Here is a 24587-nt window from a genome sequence, read left to right on the forward strand (position 1 = left end):
TTGCATGGCTTGATGTGCTTCTGACCTTCCTAAGCATCGTAGTGGTTCACCATTGAATCCTTTCCGGTAAAGAGTCGACCCATCCACATAATACCTTTTCATCGTCTTTTTAAGCTTATAAGTGAGCTTGGAATTGGCTGGCAGAGTCCCCTCAACAAAGAATGCTAAGAATGGAGCCCTCCAATCCTCCGCAAGTGAAATAGTGAAAGATTCCTCGGTAGAGGGTATCGTGGAACATCCAGGACAATTAGCCTGAACCCCAGCTGCTTGTTTCTTCATCTCTAGCCAATAATAACCTTTATGCGTTGTGCCTGCACAAGCCGACTGGTTCCAAGCTGCAAATGGCATCGTGTACTTCTTGCAACCTCCTTCTTGCTTCCGTCACTCCTATGCACCGGGTCAAAACACCTCCTGGAAGACGTCTGTAGAGTTCCCCAAAGATAATCACATAATCTTTCAAGTCTTTAATGCTGCTCTCTTCACTTAATTTTTTCTTCAATGGCTTTCTCCAATCATCCTCTTCCAGTAGCTCCTCCTGGGTCATTGCTTCGACTACTAGTGTGCCCCTCCTTATCACGGTAATATTGGGCTGCTTTTGCACAAATGAGAGCTTTGATCCCAATATAGCCAAAGCATCATTGGTGACTCCCGGATTGTGCTCAATCACAATTTGCTTGAAAGAATTAATGAGTCTTTCAGCAGCTATCCGATATAGTGCCAAGGTTGCTTCCTTCACATCAAAGCTTCCTTGCAATTGACTTAGCACTAGATTTGAATCGCCAATGATCTTCATCCTTTCTACACCCATTTCTCTTGCCGTAGACAACCCCATAATGAAAGCTTCATACTCTGCCACATTGTTTGTGCATGGAAAATCTAGCTTGAATGAGAAAGTCGTAGGTTGCCATTCGAGATTAATGAGTATTACACCTGCTCCTCCACCAATGGTTGTAGAGGAACCATCAAAGTAGAGTGTCCATGGTTCTCCTTCCATAGCAGTAGCGACAACTTCTGGCAGCTCTTCTAATACCTCTTTGGACAAGGCAGGTCCTTCTGTTTCTGGGAATAAGGCTAACATGTCAATCACAACCTGACCTTTGATAGCCTTTGGGGTCACACATGTGATCTCAAACTCAGATAGTTGTAGCAACCAACATGCAAGACGTCCTGACAACACCAGTCTTATGAGCAAATACCTCACAGGATTAGATTTCACCATGAGTTGCAGCTTGTGAGCAAGAAAATAATGTCGCAACCATTGAGCAACATAGACAAAAGCAATACATAAGAGCTCCGTCTTTGGGTACCTTGCTTCAGCTCCTCGTAATTGTCTTGCCCATCATGACCATCTTGGGCAAGCAAAGCTCCAACTGCAGTGTTTGTTGCAGCCAAATAAAGCTTGAGTGGAAGTCCCGGAAAGGGTGCCCTCATTGTGGGTAGCTTAGTGATCAACTGTTGTATTTGGCGATATGCTTCTTGGCATTCCTTGCTCCATATATAGGGTTTGCCCTTTTTAAGTAAAGGAGTGAAAACACTCATCATGCCAGTAAGGCCTGGGATAAAACGTCGAATGTATGACAGTCTTCCCATGAATCTCTTCAATTCCTTTGAATTTTTAGGCGGTGCGAGAGAACATATGGCTTTGGTTTTCTCGAGATCCACATCTATGCCACGCTGGTGTACTTGAAAACCAAGGAACTTGCTGGATGAGACTCCGAATGCACATTTCTTTGAGTTCATCTTCAATCTGTAGAGCTGACACCTTTCCAGCACCATCCTCAGAACCTCCTGATGGCTTCCTCCATTTTTTGACTTCACTACCAAGTCATCCACATAGTCCTCGACTTCTCTCCCCATCATATCTTGAAACACTACTGTCATAGCCCTTTGGTAGGTGGCGCTAGCATTCTTAAGACCAAACGGCATGACCGTGTAATAAAAGTTCCCATATGGTGTTCGCAAGGCATCCATAAAGGACAACATGTCTTGACCTGACGTTGAATCGATCAAGATATCCATGTTGGGCAGCGGGAATTCATCCTTTGGGCAAGCTCGGTTGAGGTCTTGGTAGTCCGTGCATATTCTAATTACTCCGGTCTTTTTTTTCACAAGAATGATATTTGCTAGCCACGTTGGGTGCTTGATTGGCTTCATGAATCCAACAGCAAATAGTTTTTCGATTTTCACCTTAATTTGCTTTTCAATTTCAGGATGAAAATTCCTTCTTAGCTGTACAACAGTTTTGTACCTTCAGCGTGTGACTTACAATCTGGATTGAGGCTGGGCATTTCTTCGTAGATCCAAGCGAACACATCTCGGAATTCCTTTAACAAAGATACCAAAACTTCTTTTTCTTCCTTATTAAGTGAACACTGATGAAGATGAGTCTTTGGACAGAGGGATCATCACTTAAATTGATTGTTTCCAATTGCTCAACTACTACTATTGAGCCATCTTACATGTGCTTGGGGTACTGTCATTGGCTTTTGGAAAGCACAGGGCAGAGGCACCTTGTCATCTGGACCCTTGCGGCTGTTTGCTTGCATTGCTTATCCTCCATACTTGTGGCTTTCCCGTAGGACACGGTTGAGCCCCCAATCCGGTCATAAGCGGTACACGGTGTGTCCATCAGGCAACGTCACTTTCAAGCATTGGGGATGATCGTAGGCATGATTATTGACCTCGAAGTGCTTCTTTCTTTCTCGATCGACAATGGTGATGAGCACCTCGTTGCTTAGATCACGAATTTCAGTCCATGAAGGAAGGTAGGTCCTGAAATCCTTGGATGGGTTGCTTCCAGACCCGTGCATTCTCAGATAAAATTCTGCCTCACAGTTGTGAGCTTCGTTTTTGTTGAATGGTGCTTGATTTCCAGATATACGTAGTGGCCTCAGCCCAATCCTTCCCTTCACGCATTGATGATAAGTAGAGACCACAAGTTTATGCTTATTGAGCCATGGCCTTCCAAGCAAAGCATGATAAGCCACATCCACATCCACCACATAAAACTTAGCAAGTGACCGGATTGGTCCCACTTCTAAGTTTACTTGCATGTGACCGACTGTAACCTCACTCTTATTCCCGAAACCACTGGTGCTTGTTTGGGATTGCACAATCTTAAATAACGGAATACCGGCTGCTGTAAGCACAGACAGAGGCAAAATATTGACAAAAGAGCCTGTATCCACCAAAGCCTTCCTTATAAACACATCGTTGATTTGTCCTTCCAAATAAAGTGGCCTTCTATGATTCGGGTATGGGACTTCCATGTCTTTATCTGTGAAAACAATAGCATTATCGTTTTCCAAATAGAGTGGCCTTCTATGAGCAGTGAAGCAATGGGGGTTGGATTTCGCAGAGATATTCATGAGGGCTACAGTTGCTTCCTGAGGCCCAAAGCCAAGTTGGTCAAAGAGTGAGTTGAACATTTGGGTTTCTTTGAAGGACTTGTGAAGCTGTGGGTCCTTGCTTCAAACCTAAGTAACGCTCCATTACAGTTGCTTCAGCCGTAAAAGTGTGAAACGTCACAGCAGCCGTTTCCTGCTGCCCAAAGGAGGCTCCCAAGCATCGCTCTTCCGGTATGTCCAACATAAACACCTTGTTGTCTGCGCAGTCATCCCATCCATCCGCAAGTGGCCATGGCATATTATAGCTTGAAGGTTCTAAATATTTTCGCCAGTAAGCCTTCTCCATGTTTCCGCAAGGCTCCCAGATAGCCTCCGGTGGCTTTGGGTCATTTTTCCATGGGTGACAAAGTTCATTATCATCAAGCAAATCGTCGGAACATGTTATGACAACAGATACCTCCTTCCCCCTTTGTTTTGGCAAAGGGTCCTCATCAATAGTTTGCTTTCTAGAGGGAAGCTCAAGAACTCCTTCATTTATTTTACCATGTAAGATTCTCCTTAAGCTCTGACAGGCAGTGGTTGGATGCCCTACAAATTGATGGTAACGGCAGTACCTAGGTTCATTTTTCTGTTCTCTAGTAGGGACTTTGTCGGGCCTGAGAGGCTGGATTACGCCGTCAGCGATCATTGTGTCAAGGATGGCATGAAATTCTTCATCTTTGCATGGTAGTGGCGGATATGTATCCCTATCCTTGCGTTTGCATGAATTGTAATCATTGGATGACTTGTCGTCTCTGGCTAGCGTTTGGTGCGCTTTCTTATTCTTACTCCTCCAATTTCTTTGTCCGGCTGGTTTGACAGACATGCTTGTCTTCCTTACTGCTTCCAACAGCTAGGAAAGTTGACTAATGCCAATACTTTCCAAGTACACCCTATAATTTGCCTCATCATATTTTTCGTCATAGAAATCTAGAGCCAGATCTCGGAACCTACGTACAAAGTCCACAGGATCTTCCCCATGTTTGTGGCGAGTGTTGTTGAGTTGAGTGGTAGTAACTCTCTCTTCATGCTGGAAGTATTTCTTAAAAAAGTTGCTTGCCAAATCATCCCAAGAGCGAACAGAGCCTGGTGCCAATGTTGTGTACCATGTATAAGCCCGATCGGTAAGACTTTTGAAAACTCTCGCAATCATAGATTGTAATCATCAGCATATGGTCCCAAAGCATCAATGAAATGGTTGACATGCTCCTTCGGGCTTCCCTTCCTTCCATCGAAAAGAACAAAGCTTGGCGCTTCATAACCTTTAGGGTATGGCTATTGGAGTAGGCTTGACGGATATGGTGACTGAGGAATATACTTCCAATCCTCTTGGCTCTGGCGAAGCCTACTCCAACAGCCATACCCTAAGAAAATAATAAACATACGCACGCATTATATGCACTCCTATACGAAGATATCAAAGCCATTCTAACAAGAGAAGCCAATCAATGCTTTGGTACGGTTTTAGTCGACAAGGGGAAAAGCCCATTCGATGCAAGCAAAAAAAAAAAAAAGGGAACCAAATTGCACAATAAATCATTCAAAAAAAGGGGGGGGGGGCATGAATTGGCTAGCCGAACTAGTGCATGCTTATGCTTTTTCTACTTTAACACCATCTAGGATTTTTGTGTTCAACCAAGAGAAATTATTACTTGAGGGAAAGGGTGCTTAAAATCACTAATCAGTGGTTCAGGCTCGAAATTCAAAGCTTAGGGCATGAGAAATTCTCAGAATATATAAGGGTGCCCCCATATGTACGTGTATGTGTATGCATATGCATAGATGTATGTGTCTGAGGTAACAAGATGAAGAAATAGGAGAAGAAATAAAGGAACGATGCTTACCACTGCTCTTGGTGGCCTTTTTCAGCAGACTTGCGAAATCAAAGAAGAAGGCGCCTTGCGAGTTTATCTTCCAAATTACTTCACGCTTCGCAAAGTGACTTTGCCAAGCTTGGTCTGTGATAAATTGAAGGAGAAGTAGGAGGAATCTGAGGGATTTTAAAGGAAAACGGTGGCTCCTCCTAGTAGTTGCGAGCAGTTTCTCGAGCGCAACCAACCGATGGTTATGGATGAGGCCTCCCTGTGATTTCTCGCTTTCTAGACACTGTGTGAGAAGGAACCAGCAAAAAATTGAAAAGGGGCAACCAATTTTGGGCTCGCACGCACAGAAGGAAGAAGTCAGAGAATGAAAAGGAGAAAGAAAGGAAAATAATAATAATAATAATAAAACAAATTTGATGGAAGCGTACCTGGGGAACTTAAAAAACTGTTGGAAGATAATCATGGCAGCACACATGCGGGAAACAAGAAGGTCACATCATCAACATGGATTTGATTTTTCTCTTGGGTCAGGTTTGATTATTTGGCCCATCTCAATATCTGCTCATGGCCCCAATAATCAAACTGGCTAATGTTGAGGCCCAAAAATCCAAAGGGCTAGGCCCAGGTCTATTATCGGCCCAACACGAATAATTGAACATAAGGGGAACCCGATCGAGACAAAAGAGAATTTGTAGAACGCATTGATGCAAGCCACGGGCCACGTGTCATGCCAAGCAAGCACATGCAAAAGGGCCAAGAACATATCAACTTTACAAAATCACGCTCATCTACCTAGAGCCCAAATACATGGGTTAGCATGAGAGAGAAAGGGAAAATGGTCCAATGCCTTAGGAAGACACCTAGTAGCCTGTCATAACACTTAGACCAGCTCACATCAAAAGAATGCCCAAAAATAATAAAGCCACTTCCAGTAGCTTGACGAAAACCTATCAAACACTGGAAACAATAAGCCAACAACCCAATACCATGCATACAAGCCCATCCCAGCAACTTATAAAAATATGGCACCAAATTTCACCCTATTAGGACTCCAAGACTGTCAAACAAGGATCCATGGCAGGAACCAATGGAAATCTATGTGTGTAGGACGAATACCTATCGGACAAAGATCTCCACCCATCTATCTTTTTCCTCTGTAAGCTCCATCTTGAAAACCCAGAAGGAAAGCGGGTGGCGTCTCACCCCTATGGGGTGGTCCAGCCACACAAAACCCTTGGAACCCCAAAGGGCTCCTTACCCATGCACCTTGGATAGGAAAATTTCACCAAATAAGATCGAATGGGAAAAAGCAAAGAGAAAGGAGGGAAAAGGGCTAGCTAAAATTAGGGGTTCCTTATGCCTATAAAAGGGGAGGTTCGTCTACCCCACAAAGGCATCATCCAGAGCCTGACCAAGGTTTGTCAAGCATCTAAGAATTTACTCAAGCCACCCAATCTTCTCATTCGTTCATTTTTCTTCTTCCCTTAAGATAAAAATCGTTATAATCTTCCTCTGCCCACTTCAAACCCTTGTTCTCTGTAAGAAATTCATGTTTCTCTCTCTCTCTCTCTCTCCCTCTCTCTCAAATTGCTAAACTTGTGAAAGCTTAGCTCCTATGCCACAAGCTCCTCAAGCAAAGCCATTAACCGATTTATCATGTTTATTTGGCTATTGGTGAAAAGAACCTAAGAGTGTTTTTCTAAAGTTTCATCAGACTTTTCAAAAACTCTTTTGGGAGCATGATTTTTGAACTCAGACACTTGGGGGAATTTTGTCTCTTTTTCTTCTTGTGGCAGCCGAAGCCCATTCGTTAGGCTGCTGGAACAAAAAGACCCATATGGCAGCCCAAGCCCATTTTCTTCTTATGGCAGCCCAAGCCCATTCGTCAAGCGGAGTAGATAAAAAGAATAAAGAGAATATATTCCCAGCAGAGTCACCAATTTGTGTAGGGGTCTTTTTGTTCCAAGCAGGTGACGAATGGGCTTGGGCTATCGTTAGAAGAAAAAGAGACAAAATTCCCCAAGTATCTGAGTTCGAAAACCAAGCTCCCAAAAGAGTTTTTGAAAAGTCTAATGAAACATTAGAAAAATACTCTTAGGTTCTTTTCACCAATAGTCAAATAAACATGATGAATCGGTTAATGGCTTAGCTTGAGGGGCTTGTGGCATGGGAGCTAAGCTTTCACAAGTTTAGCAATTTGAGAGAGAGAGAGAGAAGCATGAACTTCTTATAGAGAACAAGGGTTTGAAGTGGGCAGAGGAAGATTATAACGATTTTTATCTTAAGGGAAGAAGAAAAACGAACGAATGAGAAGATTAGGTGGCTTGAGTAAATTCTCAAATGCTTGACAAAGCTTGGTCAGGCTCTGGATGATGCTTTTGCTAGGTAGACGAACCTCCCCTTTTATAGGCACAAGGAACCCCTAATTTTAGCTAGCCCTTTCCCTCCTTTCTCTTTGCTTTTTCCCATTTGATCCTATTTGGTGCAATTTTCCTATCCAAGGTGCATGGGTAAGGAGTCTGCTGTTGGTCTCACTACAATTAAACTGATCAATTGCAAAAGCCTTGTGAGTCTCCCAACGAACATTTGGAAGTTGAAATATCTAGAGAGCCTTGATCTCAGTCGTTGCTCTAACTTTCAACACTTGCCAGAAATCTTGGAAGATGTGGAACATCTGGTATTTCTAAATTTATCACGTACAACAATTAAAGAGCTGCTCCCATCAATTGGAAATCTGGTTGAGCTTCGAAAATTAGATCTGAGTTGGACCAAAATTAAGAACATACCTGCAAGCATCAAACAAGCTACTCAGTTGTCTCATATGTGCCTCATCAATTGCAAGAGACTTGAATCTTTACCAGAGCTCCCCCCATTGTTACAATGTCTTGAAGCAGATGGTTGCATCGCCATCAAGATGTCGCCTCAAGCACTACAATCACACAAGGTTGGGGCGAATATATATTTTTTCAAAGGCTTGATGAGAAACATATATTTTTTGATTGCCCAAAGTTGGATGAGAATGCACGAAGCAACATAATGGGTGATGCACAACTCAAAATTATGCGAATGGAAACTGCGTCATCAAAGTTTAAAGAAGACAAAATTGAAAAAGTATCGTATAATTCAAATGAGGTCTCTCTCTCTCTCCTGTTGAAGAAGTTGCTTTTTTTTTTTCCACGAGTTTAATAACTATAATGTCCATATCCATGGTACATGATTCTTTCGTTGCCATTAGATGTTGGGGCTATGAAATTCCAAAATGGTTCAACCATAAAAGTGAGGGATGTTCAATAAAGATTGAGCTTCCTTGTGATTGGTTTAGCACAGATTTTTTGGGTTTCGCTCTATCTTTTGTTGTTGCAAATGACAGAGGCTTTGTTCATGGATAATTTTATAAGTTGTTGGGACGGGCTTGTATGCACGATATTGGGTTGTTGGCTTATTGTTTCCAACGTTTGATAGGTTTTCGTCAAGCTGCAGAAAGTGGCTTTATTATTTTTGGGCATTCTTTTGATGTGGGTTGGTCGAAGTGTTATGGCAGGGCCACCAAATAAGTCTCGCTTGTTCCCCGAAGAAAAAAGCCCCAACAACCATTTTCCCCTTCTCTCTCATGCTAACCTAGCAGAGTCGCCAATTTATGTAGGGTACTTTTTTTTCCGACTTGTAAATGGGTGGGCTGCCGTAAAGGGCATGATGAAATTGTCCCCTTTGTCTGAGTTCGAAAATCAAGCCCCAAAAACAGTTCGAAAGGGCAGTAGAACCTTAAGAAGTATTTTGGTTACCTTCACCATCCAAAACAATAGCAACTTACAGGTGATTTCTTAATGCTTATAGATAAACTTTCGAGCTTGGCATGAGAGGCATGTGGCATGGGAGCAAAATCAACATGAATTTAGCACTGAGGGGGAAATTTAGGATTTCTTGGGAAAAAAAGAAGAAGTGTTAAGGTAAGAAATGAGAGGTTTGTAGGAGATTTGGCTAACAAGAGAGAAATAAAGAACGATGTTCTTCCGGCAGCTTGACAGATAGTCTGTCTGCTAGAAGAGGAAAATGGAGAAGAAGGGAGAATAGTGCACGAGATTGCTGAGATTTTGCAAGGAAGAGAGGAAGCTTGCTCTCTGGATGTGGATGATTCGTTGGGTAGAAGAGGCCCCATTTTATAGCCGCTGGAAACTATCCTTTCTCAAGAAACCCTAATAGCTTCTACCCAATTTGGCTAAGTTTCTCCCTTCCTTTCTCATCTCCTCCCTTGACTTTTCCTATCTTGGTGAAATTTCCTCTGTCTATTTGCATAAAATCAAGAATTTTGGGAGCTCAAGGCCCCCTTTCCCGCATTGCCGTTCAGTAGGAGACTCCATTCTTAGCTATTTTTCTTCTTTTTTCCTTCTTTCTTTCCTGGCTAGATCTGATGAAGGAAAGCAAATAGGTGCACACACTGGTTTGAAGGGTGCTTCTCCTTCTGGCAACTTTCATGCTAATATCCCTTGGGTCCTTGCATGTTTTTTGCTTTGAAACTTGTTTCTTCATTTCCATCAACTCGCGTGGTCTTCCATGCTTCTTCATGGCTTTATCCTCAGCTAAAAGATGGAGCTTCTGCTGCTTGCTACTTCTAATTGTATGGGTCTTCTAGGATAGGAAGTCAACCTACCAAACAAATGGGTCACCCTTATCAAATATTGGGCTATTGGGGTTAGTTTTAGTGGGCCATTTTGACTGGGCTTTTTGATTGGGTTATTTTGGTTGGGCTATTTAGGTTATTTTCCCTTTTGTGCTCACCCATGTATTTAGGCCTAAGAAATGGGGTTGGGTTCCGAGGCTCCCAAGCAACCCGGAACCTCCATTTCTTGGCCCATCAATGGGCCATGCCGTCTTGCAGCGTTTATATCATTATGGCTTGGCAGATTCCTCTTCTATGATTTTTCTCAAGACTGTTTGCATGAGCGGGTATTTCCTTTGGCCTTGACGATAGCACATGGCAGCGTGCTTCCTCTAGCCCTCATGTTCTTAGGGCACCTATACCGCTTGCTTGACCAGGTTCAAAATCTTGAGAAAGGGGCAGCAGGAACCATGGCTGTAGAAACTTTCTTGAATTCCAGCTTTCTACAAGTATTTTTATGGGAGCGCTTCCAAGGGATAGAGGTATCCCCACTTCCCTACTCAAAGGCTAAGACAATTGCTGATTCTAATGAGGGTTCCTACGTACCGGAGAGTCTCCCCTTGATTTGCAGGTGGTCACAATGGATGCAAAGGAAGGGTAAGAATTTTCTAGAGCTGGTGGCCGTTGGGTTTATCAAGCCAATCAAGCACCCGACGTGGTTAGCAAATATTGTCCCTGTGAAAAAGAAGACCGAAGTAATTAGAGTATGTAAGGACTATCGGGGACCTCAACCAAGCTTGCCCAAAGGATGAATTCCCGTTGCCCAACATGGATATCTTGATCGATTCGACTCTAGGTCAAGGCTTGCTGTCATTCATGGATGGGTTTAGTGGCTACAATCAGATCAAGATGTCACCTAAAGATGTCGAGAAGACAGCCTTTCGAATGCCGTATGAGAATTTTTATTACACGGTCATGCTGTTCGGTCTTAAGAATGCTGGCGCCACCTACCAAAAGGCCATGACGGCAGTGTTTCATGACATGATGGGGAAAGAAGTGGAAGACTATGTGGATGACCTTGTGGTGAAGTCCAAAACCAGAGAAAGCTATCAAGAAGTTTTAAGGAGGGTGCTGGAAAGGTGTCGACTGTACGGATTGAAGATGAATCCAAAGAAGTGTGCGTTAAGACTAGAGCCATTAACTCTCTTGTGCCGCCTAGAAATCCGAAAGAATTAAAAAGCTTTATGAGAATATCGTATATTCGATGTTTCATCCCAGGCCTTGCTGCCACAATGAGTGTTTTTACTCCATTACTCAAGAAAGGCAAGCCATACAAGTGGAGCAAGGAGTGCCAAGAAGCCTATCAGCAAGTGCAACAAATAATCACCAAGTTGCCCACCATGAGAGCACCCATTCTGGGACTTCTGCTCAAGCTTTATTTGGCTTCAACAAACACAGCGGTTGGGGCTTTGCTTGCCTAAGACGATCATAGTGGAGACGAGAGTCCCATTTATTGTGTGAGTAGGCAATTAAAGGGAGCTGAAATGAGATACCCAAAGACCGAGCTCTTGGGCCTTGCTCTTGTCTATGCTGCACAGCACTTGCAACACTACTTCATTGCTCACAAGCTACATCTCATAGTGAAGTCTGACCCCGTAAGATATTTTCTCACAAGGCCGGTGTTATCCGGAAGTCTTGCACGTTGGTCCCTACAGCTGTCCGAATTCGATATCACATGCAACCCTCCAAAAGCCATCAAAGGACAAGCCGTGATTGACATATTGGCTCTATTTCCCGAAGTAGAAGAATCAATGCTTTCTAAGGAGGTTCCGGAGGAGCTGTCGGAAATAGTTGCTATTGTTACAAAAGAGGGACCATGGACCGTCTACTTTGATGGGTCTTCTACATCGAAAGGTGGAGGAGCAGGTGCAGTGCTCATTAATCCTGAGGGGCAAGCTACAACCCTCTCATTCAAGCTAAATTTCTCATGCACAAACAATATGGTGTTATATGAGGCTTTCATTATGAGGATGTCTACAGCAAGGGAGATAGGCGTAGAGAAAATTAAAATTATTGGGGACCAAACCTGCTGTTGAGTCAATTGCAAGGGAATTTTGCTGTGAGGGAAGCAACGTTGGCAACGTATCGTACAGCTGCTGAAAGGATTATCAATTCTTTCAAACAAGTTGTGATAGAACATATTTCAGGGGTTACTAATAGGTATGCTGATGCATTGGCTACTTTGGGGTCAAAGCTCTCATTTGTTGAAGAACAACCCAACATTGCCGTGATCAAGAAAGACATGCTAGTGATCGAAGCAATGGCTCAAGAGGAGCCGCTGGAAGAGGATGCCTGGAGGAAGCCTGTGAAAGAAAAAATGGGCAAGGGAAGCGATATCAAAGAATTAAAAGATTATGGGATCATCCTTGAGGAGCTATACAAACGCCTTCCAGGAGGTATTTTGACCCGTTGCATAGGGACAATAGAAGCACGAGTGAAGCTCCAAAAGGTACATGAGGTCACTTGTAATTTGGAGCTGATAATCAGTTTGTATCGGCGCTTGCAACACAAGGGTTATTACTGGCCAGAAATGAGGAAACAAGCAGCTGAAATGCAGGCCAATTGTCCCAAGTGTGCAACGATACCCTCCATCGAAGAATCATTCACCATCTCATTTGCGGAGGATTGGAGGGCTCCATACTTAGCATACTTCATCAACGGAGTTTTGCCAACCAATCCCAAGCATGCCCGTAAGCTCAAAAAGACAATGAAAAGGTACTTTATGGATGGGTCGACTCTCTACCGCAAAGGATTCAATGGTAAGCCATTAAAATGCTTAGGAGAATTAGAGGCATAGGAAGTCATGCAAAAAATTCATGCTGGAGAATGTGGTAAGCATCAAGGAATGAAGAGGCTTTACCGGCAGCTGCTAAGTGTCGGGTATTATTGGCCTACCATGAAGAACGATGCATACAACTTTGTGAAGAAGTGCCACACATGCCAAGTCCACGCCAATTTAAGTCACAAGCCTCCCACGCTACTGTAGGACATGCGCACTCCTTGGCCTTTCTATACTTGGGGGCTTGATTTGATTAGAACTATCCACCCGCCTTCTGACGGCTATATATGAATCCTCACAGCCACTGAGTATTTCACAAAGTGGGTTGAGGCAGTTCCTCTTCGAAAAGCCACGGGGTTGCCATTGCAAATTTCATCCGTGAATACATCGTATGCAGGTTCGGAATGCCATACAAGATCGTCACCGACAATGGTACCCCATTTGTTAATAAGCAAGTAACCTCGACGCTTAGCGGCTATGGTATCAAGGAAACCATTGTTGTTCCACGCCGTATTACCCGCAAGGAAATGGCCTAAGCCGAGGCCACAAACAAAACTTTGTTGAGGATCTTAAGCAAAATGATGCATCAGTATGAAGGAGGTTGGAGTGTTCACCTGTCGGATGCCCTATGGGCTTACTGTACCTCTCCGAGAAGCGCCATAGGCTTCTCGCCTTATTCGCTCGTTTACAGGTCCAATGCCATCTCACCTATTGAAATTACCATCTCCACCACCAGAGTGTCAGCCGTTAATGATCTTGAATGGGATACAATGTCATGCTCAGGTTGGCGCTTGCTGGATCTTGAAGCCTTGGACGAGAAAAGAGCAGAAGCCGTTTAAAGGAGGACAGCACTGTACCATAGAACCGTAGCTCAAGCCTATAACAGGACAGTCAAGCCTCGCGCCTTCAAACAAGGAGACCTCGTGCTAAAAGTCGTGGAGCATGTGAGAAGACAAGTGTCGGGACCTTCCAAGTTTGCCCCACAATGGGAAGGTCCATTTGCAGTCAAAGAAGTCTACAGCAGTGGCTATTATCGCTTGGTCTCTATCAAAGAAGGCACGCTAACGAATCCCATCAACGGGAAGTGGCTCAAGCCTTATTATTGCTAAGTTAATTTTATGTCCAGCACTCTTTATCTTCATATTTCCCTTTGTTTTAAATATGAACTCCTTCAGTCTTTATATTTTGAAAAAACACAGTTTTGTATGATGCACCATCATGGTAGCAAGGGCTTTGCAATGAGAATGAAGGATTATTTTGAAAAATAAATAAAATGTGTATGAAATTTTACTACCCCTTTGTGCATTTAAATCTCCTTTAAACAAAAACAAAAAAACAAAACAAAAAACAAAAAAAAGAAACACACGCTACTTATCAATAAAGACATGCCGAGCAAAGTCACTCGGATGGGGTCTCGGACCATTAATAAGCAGCATGCCTAAGCAAAAAAAAAAAATATGAGGCACGCATTCTTGAGTTGCTGGAACAACAAAACCATTGTCCCCTTTTGATAAGCAACCAGAAAATGCAAAACATCTGAGAATGTTACAAAACCTTAGCAAAGACCATGCATATACTAGTCTGACCCTTTTTAGGGCATGACAAAAAGGTGTTTTTTAGGCCCTGTGGTTAGATAAAATTTCGGCAAAGATATACCTTGTTTTTTAAGAATATCAAACCTGTCAGAAAATTTCAAACAGTTCACAAAGACGAATTTTGCCAACCAAGCAATATATATACAAGACATTCGAATTTCAACATGCCTCGAGCATTTAGAAATTAATGCAAGTTTCAGTGGTTCAATTCCAAAATTACAAAGTCATAAGGACGTAGTCATTAGAATGTCAAAAGAAAAAAAAAACTACAGTCAAAACAAGATAAAACTAGATGTGCTAAAGATCCATGCATCCTATAGTCTCGAAGGGAACAGAACCATGCGCCAAGCTAATCGGTTAGTAAGCCAAGGAAAGACAACCTGCAAAAGGAAAGAAGGCATGTGTTAAGACTAAGTGATGCTGGAAGAAGTAGCTCGACAAGAAAAAAGAAGGAGAAAAGAGGAATTGTATACCTTGAAGCTATGAAGAATGCTCGAAAAGAACCGAGGAAGCCCTAAAGGATGATCTGGCTACTGCCTCCGTCACACACTCAACATTATCGGCAGAAATACCCTTAGCAAGGAGGAGGGCATGCATCTCCCGATGCTGGCTCTCTAATTCCTGCTGCTTAATGTTCAAAGCATTGACAACAGCTTTTACCTCATCAGAATCATGCGATGATTTCATGCTATGAATGGCCTGTGCTCCAAAGACGACACTTTCTAGGTTCTTCACAAGGTTGAGGAGGAAGTCCACGTGAAAGCCCAGAGTTATGGCCTCACATATTGCATCCTGCCAAAAAGTAGTATGTGATCGGTAATATGAAGGAGTTGCATGGTGTCTATCCCATGAAGCACTAAACCAAGGGCTCGGAGGCTGGTACACCTTGAGAAAGAAGAGGTGACATCAGTAACTTCCATGAAGCTCGTATATTTGTCCATAAATTTTCTTAAGACCACAACTGTCTCTGGATACACAAGGGCGCCTTGGAATGTCGCATAACCGTTAAACCTGTGGCAAAGCAGAAGAAGCTCGTCAATGGATCTAAGGATGGTGACACCGCCATCAAAGAAGGCTTTGAACGCCACGAAGGAATTCTCCCAATCTTGCCAAGACATGTTTTTTCTGGGATAAATGCTCCATAGAGGTGGGAGCATCACTGTTCTTATGTGGATGATAATCTTAAAGTAGGATGGCCACTTTTGTCGCTTGAAGATGCATGTGAGAATCCTATTATTGGTACTTAGCCACCGCCCGAAACTGCTCCTATAATTGAACCTGCCTCTATATCCAAGTGCTGCATCATGAAGGGCATGTTTCTAGCCGCTCCCCTATTCTTTCAGTATCCTTGTAGCATCGCAGGGGTTGGTCAGAGTGGGTTGACCGTGAGTTGTCGGATCCCTCCACTTACAAAATTTTGCGCAGGGCACAGGTTCTGGATGCCATATTCCTCTCCAAATTGTGGGATATCCATATTGAAGCAAAGATGCTTCGTCATGCGCTCCAGAGGTGGAGCGCTGCTACCCATACCTTTGTATGTTCATGGGGAGAATTTACCCCTACCCTTGAGGACGTGGCGAATATCTCTCGGCTTCCAATTTGTGGCGATCGGAGTCCTTTTGACATTGCCCTTGCCCCGGAAGAAATGGACAAGCTTGCAGTTTTACTGAGAGGTGCTCCTATGTCTTCCAGCACCTCGCTTCGGTTCAGTAATTGGATATAATATTTTGGTGATGCAAACAGACAAGGAGGCGGTTCGTGCTTTGTGACTTTTCTCAAGACCACTTGCATGAGCATGTATTCCCCTTGGCCTTGGCCATAGCTCGAGCTGATACGATCCCCTTAGCCCCCATGTTCTTGGGACATCTATACCGGCTGCTTGATCAGACTTAGCTTTTGGAAAAAAGTGCATCTGGAACCATGGGTGTGGAGACTCTCTTGACTTCTGGTTTTTTGCAGGTGTTTTTGTGGGAGCGTCTCAAAGGATTGGATATACATTCACTCCCCCATTCACATGTTATGAAGTTGGCTAATTGGGGCAAGGGTTCCTTCATGCCAAATGGTCTTCCTTTAGTTTGCAGGTGGTTTAAGAGGATGCAGAGGAAAGGCCAGAACTTCTTAAAATTATTGGATAATATTGAAAACATCATCTTTTGTCCTTACGGCACCTCGGCAGATACCTTAACCTTCGTGCCCTTTTATGCCGATATCGGTGATACTGTTGAGGTTCCAGCCGCCATGTCACAAGGCGCGCAGTTTAGAAAGTGTCTCTGTTGAATGTTGTCCCCATTCCGTTACCTACTCTTGGAGACACCAGTAGATTTCTGTGCCTTACTCACCTCATCGGGTTAGGCGACAGCTTGGGCTTGATCAAGGAGTACCGAGCAGTCCTAACTACGATGACCCCTTTGAGCTACACATAGTCTTTTGGAGTAATGACAATATACTGACAGTGGTGGGCCCCTCGCTTTAGCCGACAAGGGAAGAGTTGGTGGTTTCTCGGGCTACCAAGTCTCTGAATCACGCTTGCCTCTTTTCGTGAATTCCAATCTTTCCGGTGACAGATTACCTCCTACGATACCGCCTTGCGGGTTTGGTGTCGAAAGAGAAAGCCATCCTTCTAAGCCAGAAACGCAATCTGCCCTTTATCTCCAAGAGTGGTGACATTGTTGGAGAATTTCCTAAAACAAGAACAAAGCCAGGAGCACAGGGTCCTCGTAGTTCTAGAAAAGATGTGACACTGGTGTCGAGTAAAAGGAAGTGGGAGGAGAAGCAAAGTGCAAGGAAGAAGGAGACTGCCAGTAAACCTAGAAAGTTCATTCCAAAGGTAGCCTCAAGTGGCCCTCCTCGAACTAAAGAAGCAACTCCCCCGGAACGCCCACAGCCTCCAAAGCTCGCAGATCCGAGAGCCGAGTAGTGCCGCAAGGCGCTGGAACCTACCCCTCTTTGCAGTAACCATTAACTTACCTCAAATGCTTCTTCATGCCTTATTTACTTATTATGCGTGTATCATATATATATATATATATATATTTTTTATTGGGCCCATTATAGCCTATTACGGTATGATAAAAACTTAGGCACAAGCATGATAAATAAATGCCATGCAAATGACCACTACTATTGTAGTACCAAGCCATGCCACAAGCTTAAGTGGGCCCAAGCCACAAGCTTAAGTGGGCCCAAGCCACAAAATAACCTGGGGCTTGCTGAGAAGGTTGTGGTATGGATGGGAACAAGCGATCACAAGGCCCATTGAGGGTTCGAGGAACGAATGTAGGGGAAAATGGTCCAATCCCTTAGGAAAATAACCTAAATAGCCTAACCAAAATAACCCAACCAAAAAGCCCAGTCAAAATGACCCACTAAAACTAACCCCAATAGCCCAATATTTGATAAGGGTGACCCATTTGTTTGGTAGGTTGGCTTCCTATCCTAGAATACCCATACAATTAGAAGTAGCAAGCAGCAAAAACTCCATCTTTTAGCTGAAGGATAATGCCATGAAGAAGCATGGAAGACCACGCGTGTTGATGGGAAGGAAGAAACAAGTTTCAAAGCAAAAAACATGCAAAGACCCAAGGGATATTAGCATGAAAGTTGCCAGAAGGAGAAGCACCCTTCAAACCAGCGTGTGCACCTATTTGCTTTCCTTCATCAGATCTGGTCAGGGAAGGAGGAAGGAAAAAAGAAGAAAAATAGCTAATAATGGAGTCTCCTACTGAACAGCTACGGGAAAGAGGCCCTTGAGCTCCCAAAATTCCTGATTTTGTGCAAATAGATAAAGGAAATTTCACCAAGATAGGAAAATTCAGGAGAGGAGATGAGAAAGGAAAGGAAAAGCTTAGCCAAATTGGGTAGAAGCCATTAGGGTTTCTTGAGAAAGGATACTTTCTAGCGGCTATAAAATGGGCCTCTTCTACCCAACGAATCATCCACATCCAGACCGCAAGCTTCCTCTCTTCCTTGCAAAATCCCAGCAACCTCGTGCACTATTCACCCTTCTTCTCCATTTTCCTCTTCTGGCAGACAGACTATCTATCAAGCTGCTGGAAGAACATTGTTCTTTATTTCTCTCTTCTTAGCCAAATTTCCTACAAACCTCTCCTTTCTTACCTTAACACTTTTTTTTTTTTTTTTTCCCAAGAAAGCCTAAATTTCCCCTTCAATGCTAAACTCATGTTGATTTTTCTCCCATGCCACATGCCTCTCATGCCAAGCTCGAAAGTTTATCTGTAAACATTAAGAAATCACCTGTAAGTTGCTGTTGTTTTGGTTGGTGAAGGTAACCAAAATACTTCCTAAGCTTCTGCAGCCCTTTCGAAGTGTTTTTGGGGCTTGATTTTCGAACTCAGACCAAGGGGACAATTTTATAGTTGCCGGAAGAAAAAGTCCCCTACTTAAATTGGTGACTTCATTGAGGAGATCCCGACACGGAGCCGGAAGAAAAAGTCCCCTCATAAGAAGCCATGCGCCATCATGGTCATCATTGCATTAAAATGACACTTCAAGTTCGTCGCACCATGATTCAATCAAATGCCAAGAAGTTCATGCTACGAGCTCATGCAAATCGAATCTTTTCATGATGGCTAGCATGCACCTAAAGGTTGAGAAACTGACTCTTTACATCCACAACCACATCTAGAGAGCAAGCTTCCTCTCTTGCTTCCAAAACCCAGCAATTTCATGCTATGTTCATCCTTCTCCCCCTTATTTTTCCCTCATAGAAGATTGTTTTGGTACTTGACAAAACCTCAATCAAGCTGCCGGAAAATCACTTAAGCCAACGATTGCCTAGCCTGTCCCCCCTTCTCAGTCAAACCCTCTGATAATCCCTTCCTCCATTTCCTTAGAACCCAACTCACAGCCCTCTCCTCTCAAGGCTAAACTCATGACAACTTTGCTTCCATGCCACAAGCCTCTCATGCCAAGCTAAGAATCTACCTGTAAGCAGCCATTGCTTTTGTTGGTGAAGGTAACCAGGGTGTTTCCTAAGGTTTCATTTCATTTCGAAGCATTCTTGGGGTCTAATCTTTGAACTTAGACATATGGGATAATTTCATCCATTTGGCTCCTTACGGCAGCTCAGACTATTTGTAGCTGTCAGAAGGAAAAAGCCCCTACATAAATACCAAAACCCAAACACTCAAGCACATCCACCATGCTAAATAGCCCAAAAGCTATATTAAACCATGTCATTTTAGCCAATACCAAGCGTACAAGCTAATACCAAGCGTACACGCCAATGCCAAGCGTACATGCCAATGCCAAGCGTATACGCCAATGCCAAGCATCCAACCCAATACCAAGCATACATGCCAAAGCCAAGCGTACAAGCTAATACCAAGCATATAAACCCAAAACCAAGCATACATGCCAATACCAAATATACACATCAAAACCAAGCATGCAAGCCAATATCAAGCATACAAAACTAATGCAACTCTTGCAAACTGCAACCATGCCAAATGAAGCATCACTAGTCACTCAAGCACATCAATCATGCAAGCAAACGTATTTTGGGTTAAAATTCAACCAAGCCTTATCTTCGATGTCATGTCCCAAAATAAGCCAACTTTTGGTAACCCGAGTAAGTAAACTCTGATATTACAGTGTCTAGGAAAGTTCTTCAAGGCAACACCTTCGGTGTCTAAGAAGATTGGATTTTAAGCTGGACCATTGCGACCCCTCAAACCTTCTAGGAAAATACTTGGCTGTGATTTCAAAGACTCTTGACTGGTTATCCTTGAATTGCTCATCATTACGTATATATAACCAAGCTAACAGTTGCCAAAACCATGCTAATCTTCATACCAATAAAAACAAAACGACTATGGCCAAGCAAGCAAGCACGGATGTTTAATGCATATTGAAGAACCAACCATACCATGCCATTGCCAATTATTTTGGGCTGAAATTGATTATTGGGCCCATCTCGTTACCACTTCATAGCCCCAATAATCAAGGGGGGCTAATGTTGAGGCCATGCCAAAGACATTCAAAACCCAATATAACATATAATGTTGGTAATGCGTTAATTCAAGCTGTATTTTGGGAATTAATTTATTAAATATATATATAAATAGTGTACATGCCATGCCAAATCAATAATACATTTTTCCTATGCCAATCACCTACCAAGCTCACATGACAGTCATGTGGTTTACGGGGCTTGAACGAGGAATTGTGGTGTGGAAGGTTACGGAGGTCCACAAAGCCCACAGAATCTCTTGGATAATGGAGACTTTGGGTTAGCTACTTGGGAGCTCCAAAGTCCAAGCCCATTACTTAGAGTTCTCCAATGTGGGTGAGCAAATGAGATATTTTTTCAAGCACTTCCTTTTACCCATGAGAAATAGTCATTTTCCAAATGCCTAGCTTTACCCGTTGGAAACAAGCCTTTTCCAGCACTTCCTATTACCCATTGGAAACAAGCAGTTTCCGATACTTCCTTTTACCCATAGGAAATAATCAGTTTATGGTACCTAGCTTCACCTACTGAAAAATAGCATACTCAAGTGCTTCCTTTTAACCACTTAAAACAGACTGGTTCTAGCACTTCCCTTTACATATTGGAAATAGAGGAAAAACCTCATCCTCTTTTTTGTGCCTAATAAATCACGGTCATAAACTGACCGAAGGGACCTCTTCTCGGTCCTAGCACCTACTCATGAACCAAAACGGTCACGTTTCGTTAGGCATTTCGCCCTCCTGAAAACAAGAGAAAAGCTGCGAAGGCAGAATCCTCTCGGCCTCACTACCGCGGTATTATGGGCCAAAACCGAGGGCCATAAAAGACATGGCCGAAGATACTGCGGTCAAATCGCCATGTGGCCTTAAGGTCCCACGCCCGATTTAATGAAGTAATGTCTCTGACTATCGCAGCAAGCCTACTAGTCGCAATAAGCATTTAATGCACGAGAGAGAGAGGGAAGTGATCAAGTCGATTTGGTAATAGAGATCAGAGCGGTTAGGCACAAACATTCTCACAAGTATGCTTACAACTTGAGGTCAGATCACCAACCACCAGACCAGGGCATTAAATGCATTCCCACGGCTAAGGGGCAGAACCCACGATCAGGGAGGTGACCGAGATTTACCCGGACCCACTATGCTTCACGATCCCAAATGCCGATTTGACTACCCACTTGCCCCGATCAGGCTCCACCACGCAAATCTTTTCAACCTCGATTGTCCCTCCAGGACTCCCCTTATAAATACTATGTTCAAGACTACATTCAAAGGGTTCAAATACCAAACCAAAAGCCTCCCACGAAGCAAATTATATTTTCCTGTAAGCACTTTCAATACCTTTATTTGCTTTCCTAGGAGTAGTGGTAGATTGTAAGGAAAATCCATTCATCAATATATCATACAACCTTTGATTTTCAAGGCGCCGGAGCACCATCTCTGTTGTCATCTCATTCACCCCATATATCATACGTTCGTCGCTCTCTGAGCAATGCGCCGGAGCACCGCCTAAAACCCGCCACCAACACCACTATTAAACAGCCTTGTAGCTCAGCAAGAACTTGACGGCCGAGATCGGGCCTCTCTCGCCACAATCATTTGATCGAGTCGAACTCAAACAGCGCATCATTTAAACCATCTTCGACCCAAACCTCATCACCATCTCGACGACAGAGACCGTCTGGCACGCCCGCGCACAACCACACCGCATCCAAAAAGGACGCCACGTGTTAACGCCATCCTCGGCCGAGAGCACCAGGCCGAGAGATTTGCGCAGCCAACACCTCGGTAAATTGGCATTCATGGCTCAAGCTTAAAACACCAATTTTTCTTCAACCAACACTCCCTTACCTGGCTACTGCAAGCATCAAAGCAGCCACCAACCCCCATAAAGCATCACCTAGCTCCAAGCTTTAAACACCATAGCCTTCAAACCTCAAGCTTTTCATTCCATCCTCCTTCTCTTGAAGCTATTAAATCCATAAAGCATCACCTACCTCCAAGCCTTTCCTTACTTCCAAGCTTTAAATACCATAGCCTTCAAACCTCAAGCTTTTCCTTCCATCCTCCTTCTCTTGAAACTCTTAAATCCATAGAGCATCACCTAGCTCCAAGCTTTTCTTTCCTTCCAAGCTTTAAACACCATATCCTTCAAACCTCAAGTTTTTCCTTGCATCCTCCTTCTCTTGAAACTTTTAAATCCCCATAGCCATAGCCACGGACAACAAATTATCAACACCAAACTCAAACATATCCAACATCAAGCCAAGCACATGCATTCTCATTTGCTAAACTTGTGGGTCTTTAGCTCCCACACTCCAAGCTCTCATGCCAAGCTCGTATAATCTCATATTAACATCAACAAGTCATCTTCAAATCTTCGTCGAGTTGTTAGAAACATCAACACAAAACAAGCCGCCGCTGGAAGAAGAACAAAGTACTCCCCCGAGACTTGCTTCTCCCTCGGGATACTTTGGGTAACTCAGACAAAGGGGCAACGAAGTCTTCATTCATCACTCTATGGCGATCCAAGAATCAACAAAGCCCGAATGAGTCTTCGGACGAAAAAGACCCCAACAAAACCCAAAGTAAATTTTAAATTCCAAACATGCCTAGAAATTTGCCACACCAACCCAATAAAAGAAATTGCCCAAAATTATAGAAATTTTAAAACTCTGCATATAAATATTTAGAACTATTTTGATGATTTTTGTGAGGTTATTCAATCACTTTAAAAAAAAAAAAAAAGCAATGGTCAACATCTTCTTTCGTGATAGTTGGTAGTATTAATGACCCTTTTTTTTGGAATGGGTGACATTTGTTGGCATAACTAAAGCCTCATGTCACCATTAGGCCACTTCCACCGCAAGGGGCAAGGGCAGGCAAAAGGGAGCCCTATGAGAAAGAGATGGGACCCACCAACCCATGAGCAAGAATCACCTGGGCTGTTGTCCAAGGCTGCGACGCATGCCGATAGAAACAAACGGGAAGAAGCCACATGTTGCTTTCTAGACGCTCCGATCATGAATTTCTCATAAACCCAACGGGTGCGATTTTTTTGCCTAAAAAGACTGTAAATAAAATTCAAAAATTTTTTTTTTTAACACCAAAAGTTTCTGAAAATTTTCTCTATAAATACCTATTAATATAATTCACTTTCCACAACAAATCTTTATACAAATTCTTCTCCTTAAAATATTTTTCACTTTCCACTCAAATTCTTCTATTACTTTCCATTTGTTTCAAAACACAAATGGCTTCTTCCATCGAAGCCAGAGGCACGTGGACAACTCAGGAAAATATTTTGTTGTGTGAGTGTTGGGTGAAAGTTGGTCATTGCCCGATCATGGGCAATGAGATGAAGTTCTCGCATATGTGGAGAAAAATTCATGCAGAATTTTGTGAAAGATCAAGTTCGCCTCGAACGGAAATGGCCTTGGCTAGTAGGTGGAAATTTTTGAATAAAGAGTTAGGAAAATGGAGAGATGTATTAGCAAAAGTGAGGGAAAATGTTTGAAGCGGTCAAAATCTTAACTATGAGGTAACAAATTTCTAATTGCCGTTTTATTCAATTTAATGTTAGTTCATTTTCGATTTTATTTTTTTAATAGATTATTCAAGCATAATTAAAAACAAACCTTAATTCATTACAAACCACACCAAAAAAAAAACATAATTAATAACAAATCGTAATTCCAAAGAAAGCTTTAAACTTGACTTCATCCACCGTGATTGCCTTTTATCTCCTATAAATGCTTGATCAAGTCAACTTGATGTCTCTCGTGAACATGTGAAGATTGCATTTCCTGATAATGATCAATCATGGGGTTGTTGTATCGACTGTCCCTAATCAACGGCTCATGCTCTAGTGGTTGTCCATTTGCTCCCAAGAGTCGTTCATAAAATCTTGTCCGCGCCGTGTTCATGGGATCAAGTTCGAACATCTCTTGGGCATTATAATCATACTCATCCTCCACAATTATGTTATGGAAGATTATGCAAGTCATCATAATGCTCCGAAGCACCTCCTCATCAAACATACGAGTAGCACCCCTAATAATTGCCCAACGAGCTTGCAGGATACCAAAACACCTTTCCACATCTTTCCTATAACCCTTTTAAAAGGCAGCAAAGAATTTTTCCTTCTCGAATTGGGGATTCAGAATTGTTTTGACAAATGTTGTCCACCTCGGATAAATTCTGTCAGCTAGGTAGTACGCACCCGAGTATATTGTTGATTTTATACATGATCTAGGAGGAATGACCTCTCAAGTCATCGTTGAATACCGGAGATTGACCAAGCACATTGAGGTCATTTTGAGATCCGGCAACCCTATAAATGGCATGCCAAACCCAAGTATCGAATGATGCAATGAC

General features: G+C 43.0%; 1 protein-coding gene across 1 annotated transcript; it reads left to right on the forward strand.

The window, feature by feature from the left end:
- The first annotated feature begins 11350 nt into the window (after nt 1-11350).
- LOC103331291 (uncharacterized) lies at nt 11351-13484 on the forward strand. Its single transcript, XM_089052356.1, has 4 exons — nt 11351-11732; nt 12014-12581; nt 13043-13100; nt 13236-13484. The coding sequence occupies exons 1-4, from the start codon at nt 11351-11353 to the stop codon at nt 13482-13484; spliced, it is 1257 nt and encodes a 418-aa protein (XP_088908482.1).
- Nucleotides 13485-24587: the final 11103 nt, after the last annotated feature.

This window comes from Prunus mume, linkage group LG5 (genome assembly GCF_029339155.1).
Source record: "Prunus mume cultivar Tortuosa linkage group LG5, ASM2933915v1, whole genome shotgun sequence".
NCBI classification, from domain to species: Eukaryota; Viridiplantae; Streptophyta; class Magnoliopsida; order Rosales; family Rosaceae; genus Prunus; species Prunus mume.

What these genes read in the sequence shown, in the direction of transcription:
- LOC103331291 (XM_089052356.1), top strand. Translation starts at nt 11,351, where the DNA reads ATGAGATACCCAAAGACCGAGCTCTTGGGCCTTGCTCTTGTCTATGCT. An exon ending in ATCGAAAGGTGGAGGAGCAG is followed by an intron (nt 11,733 to 12,013) that starts GTGCAGTGCTCA and finishes AACATATTTCAG; the next exon opens with GGGTTACTAATAGGTATGCT. An exon ending in CCCCATTTGTTAATAAGCAA is followed by an intron (nt 13,101 to 13,235) that starts GTAACCTCGACG and finishes ATGATGCATCAG; the next exon opens with TATGAAGGAGGTTGGAGTGT.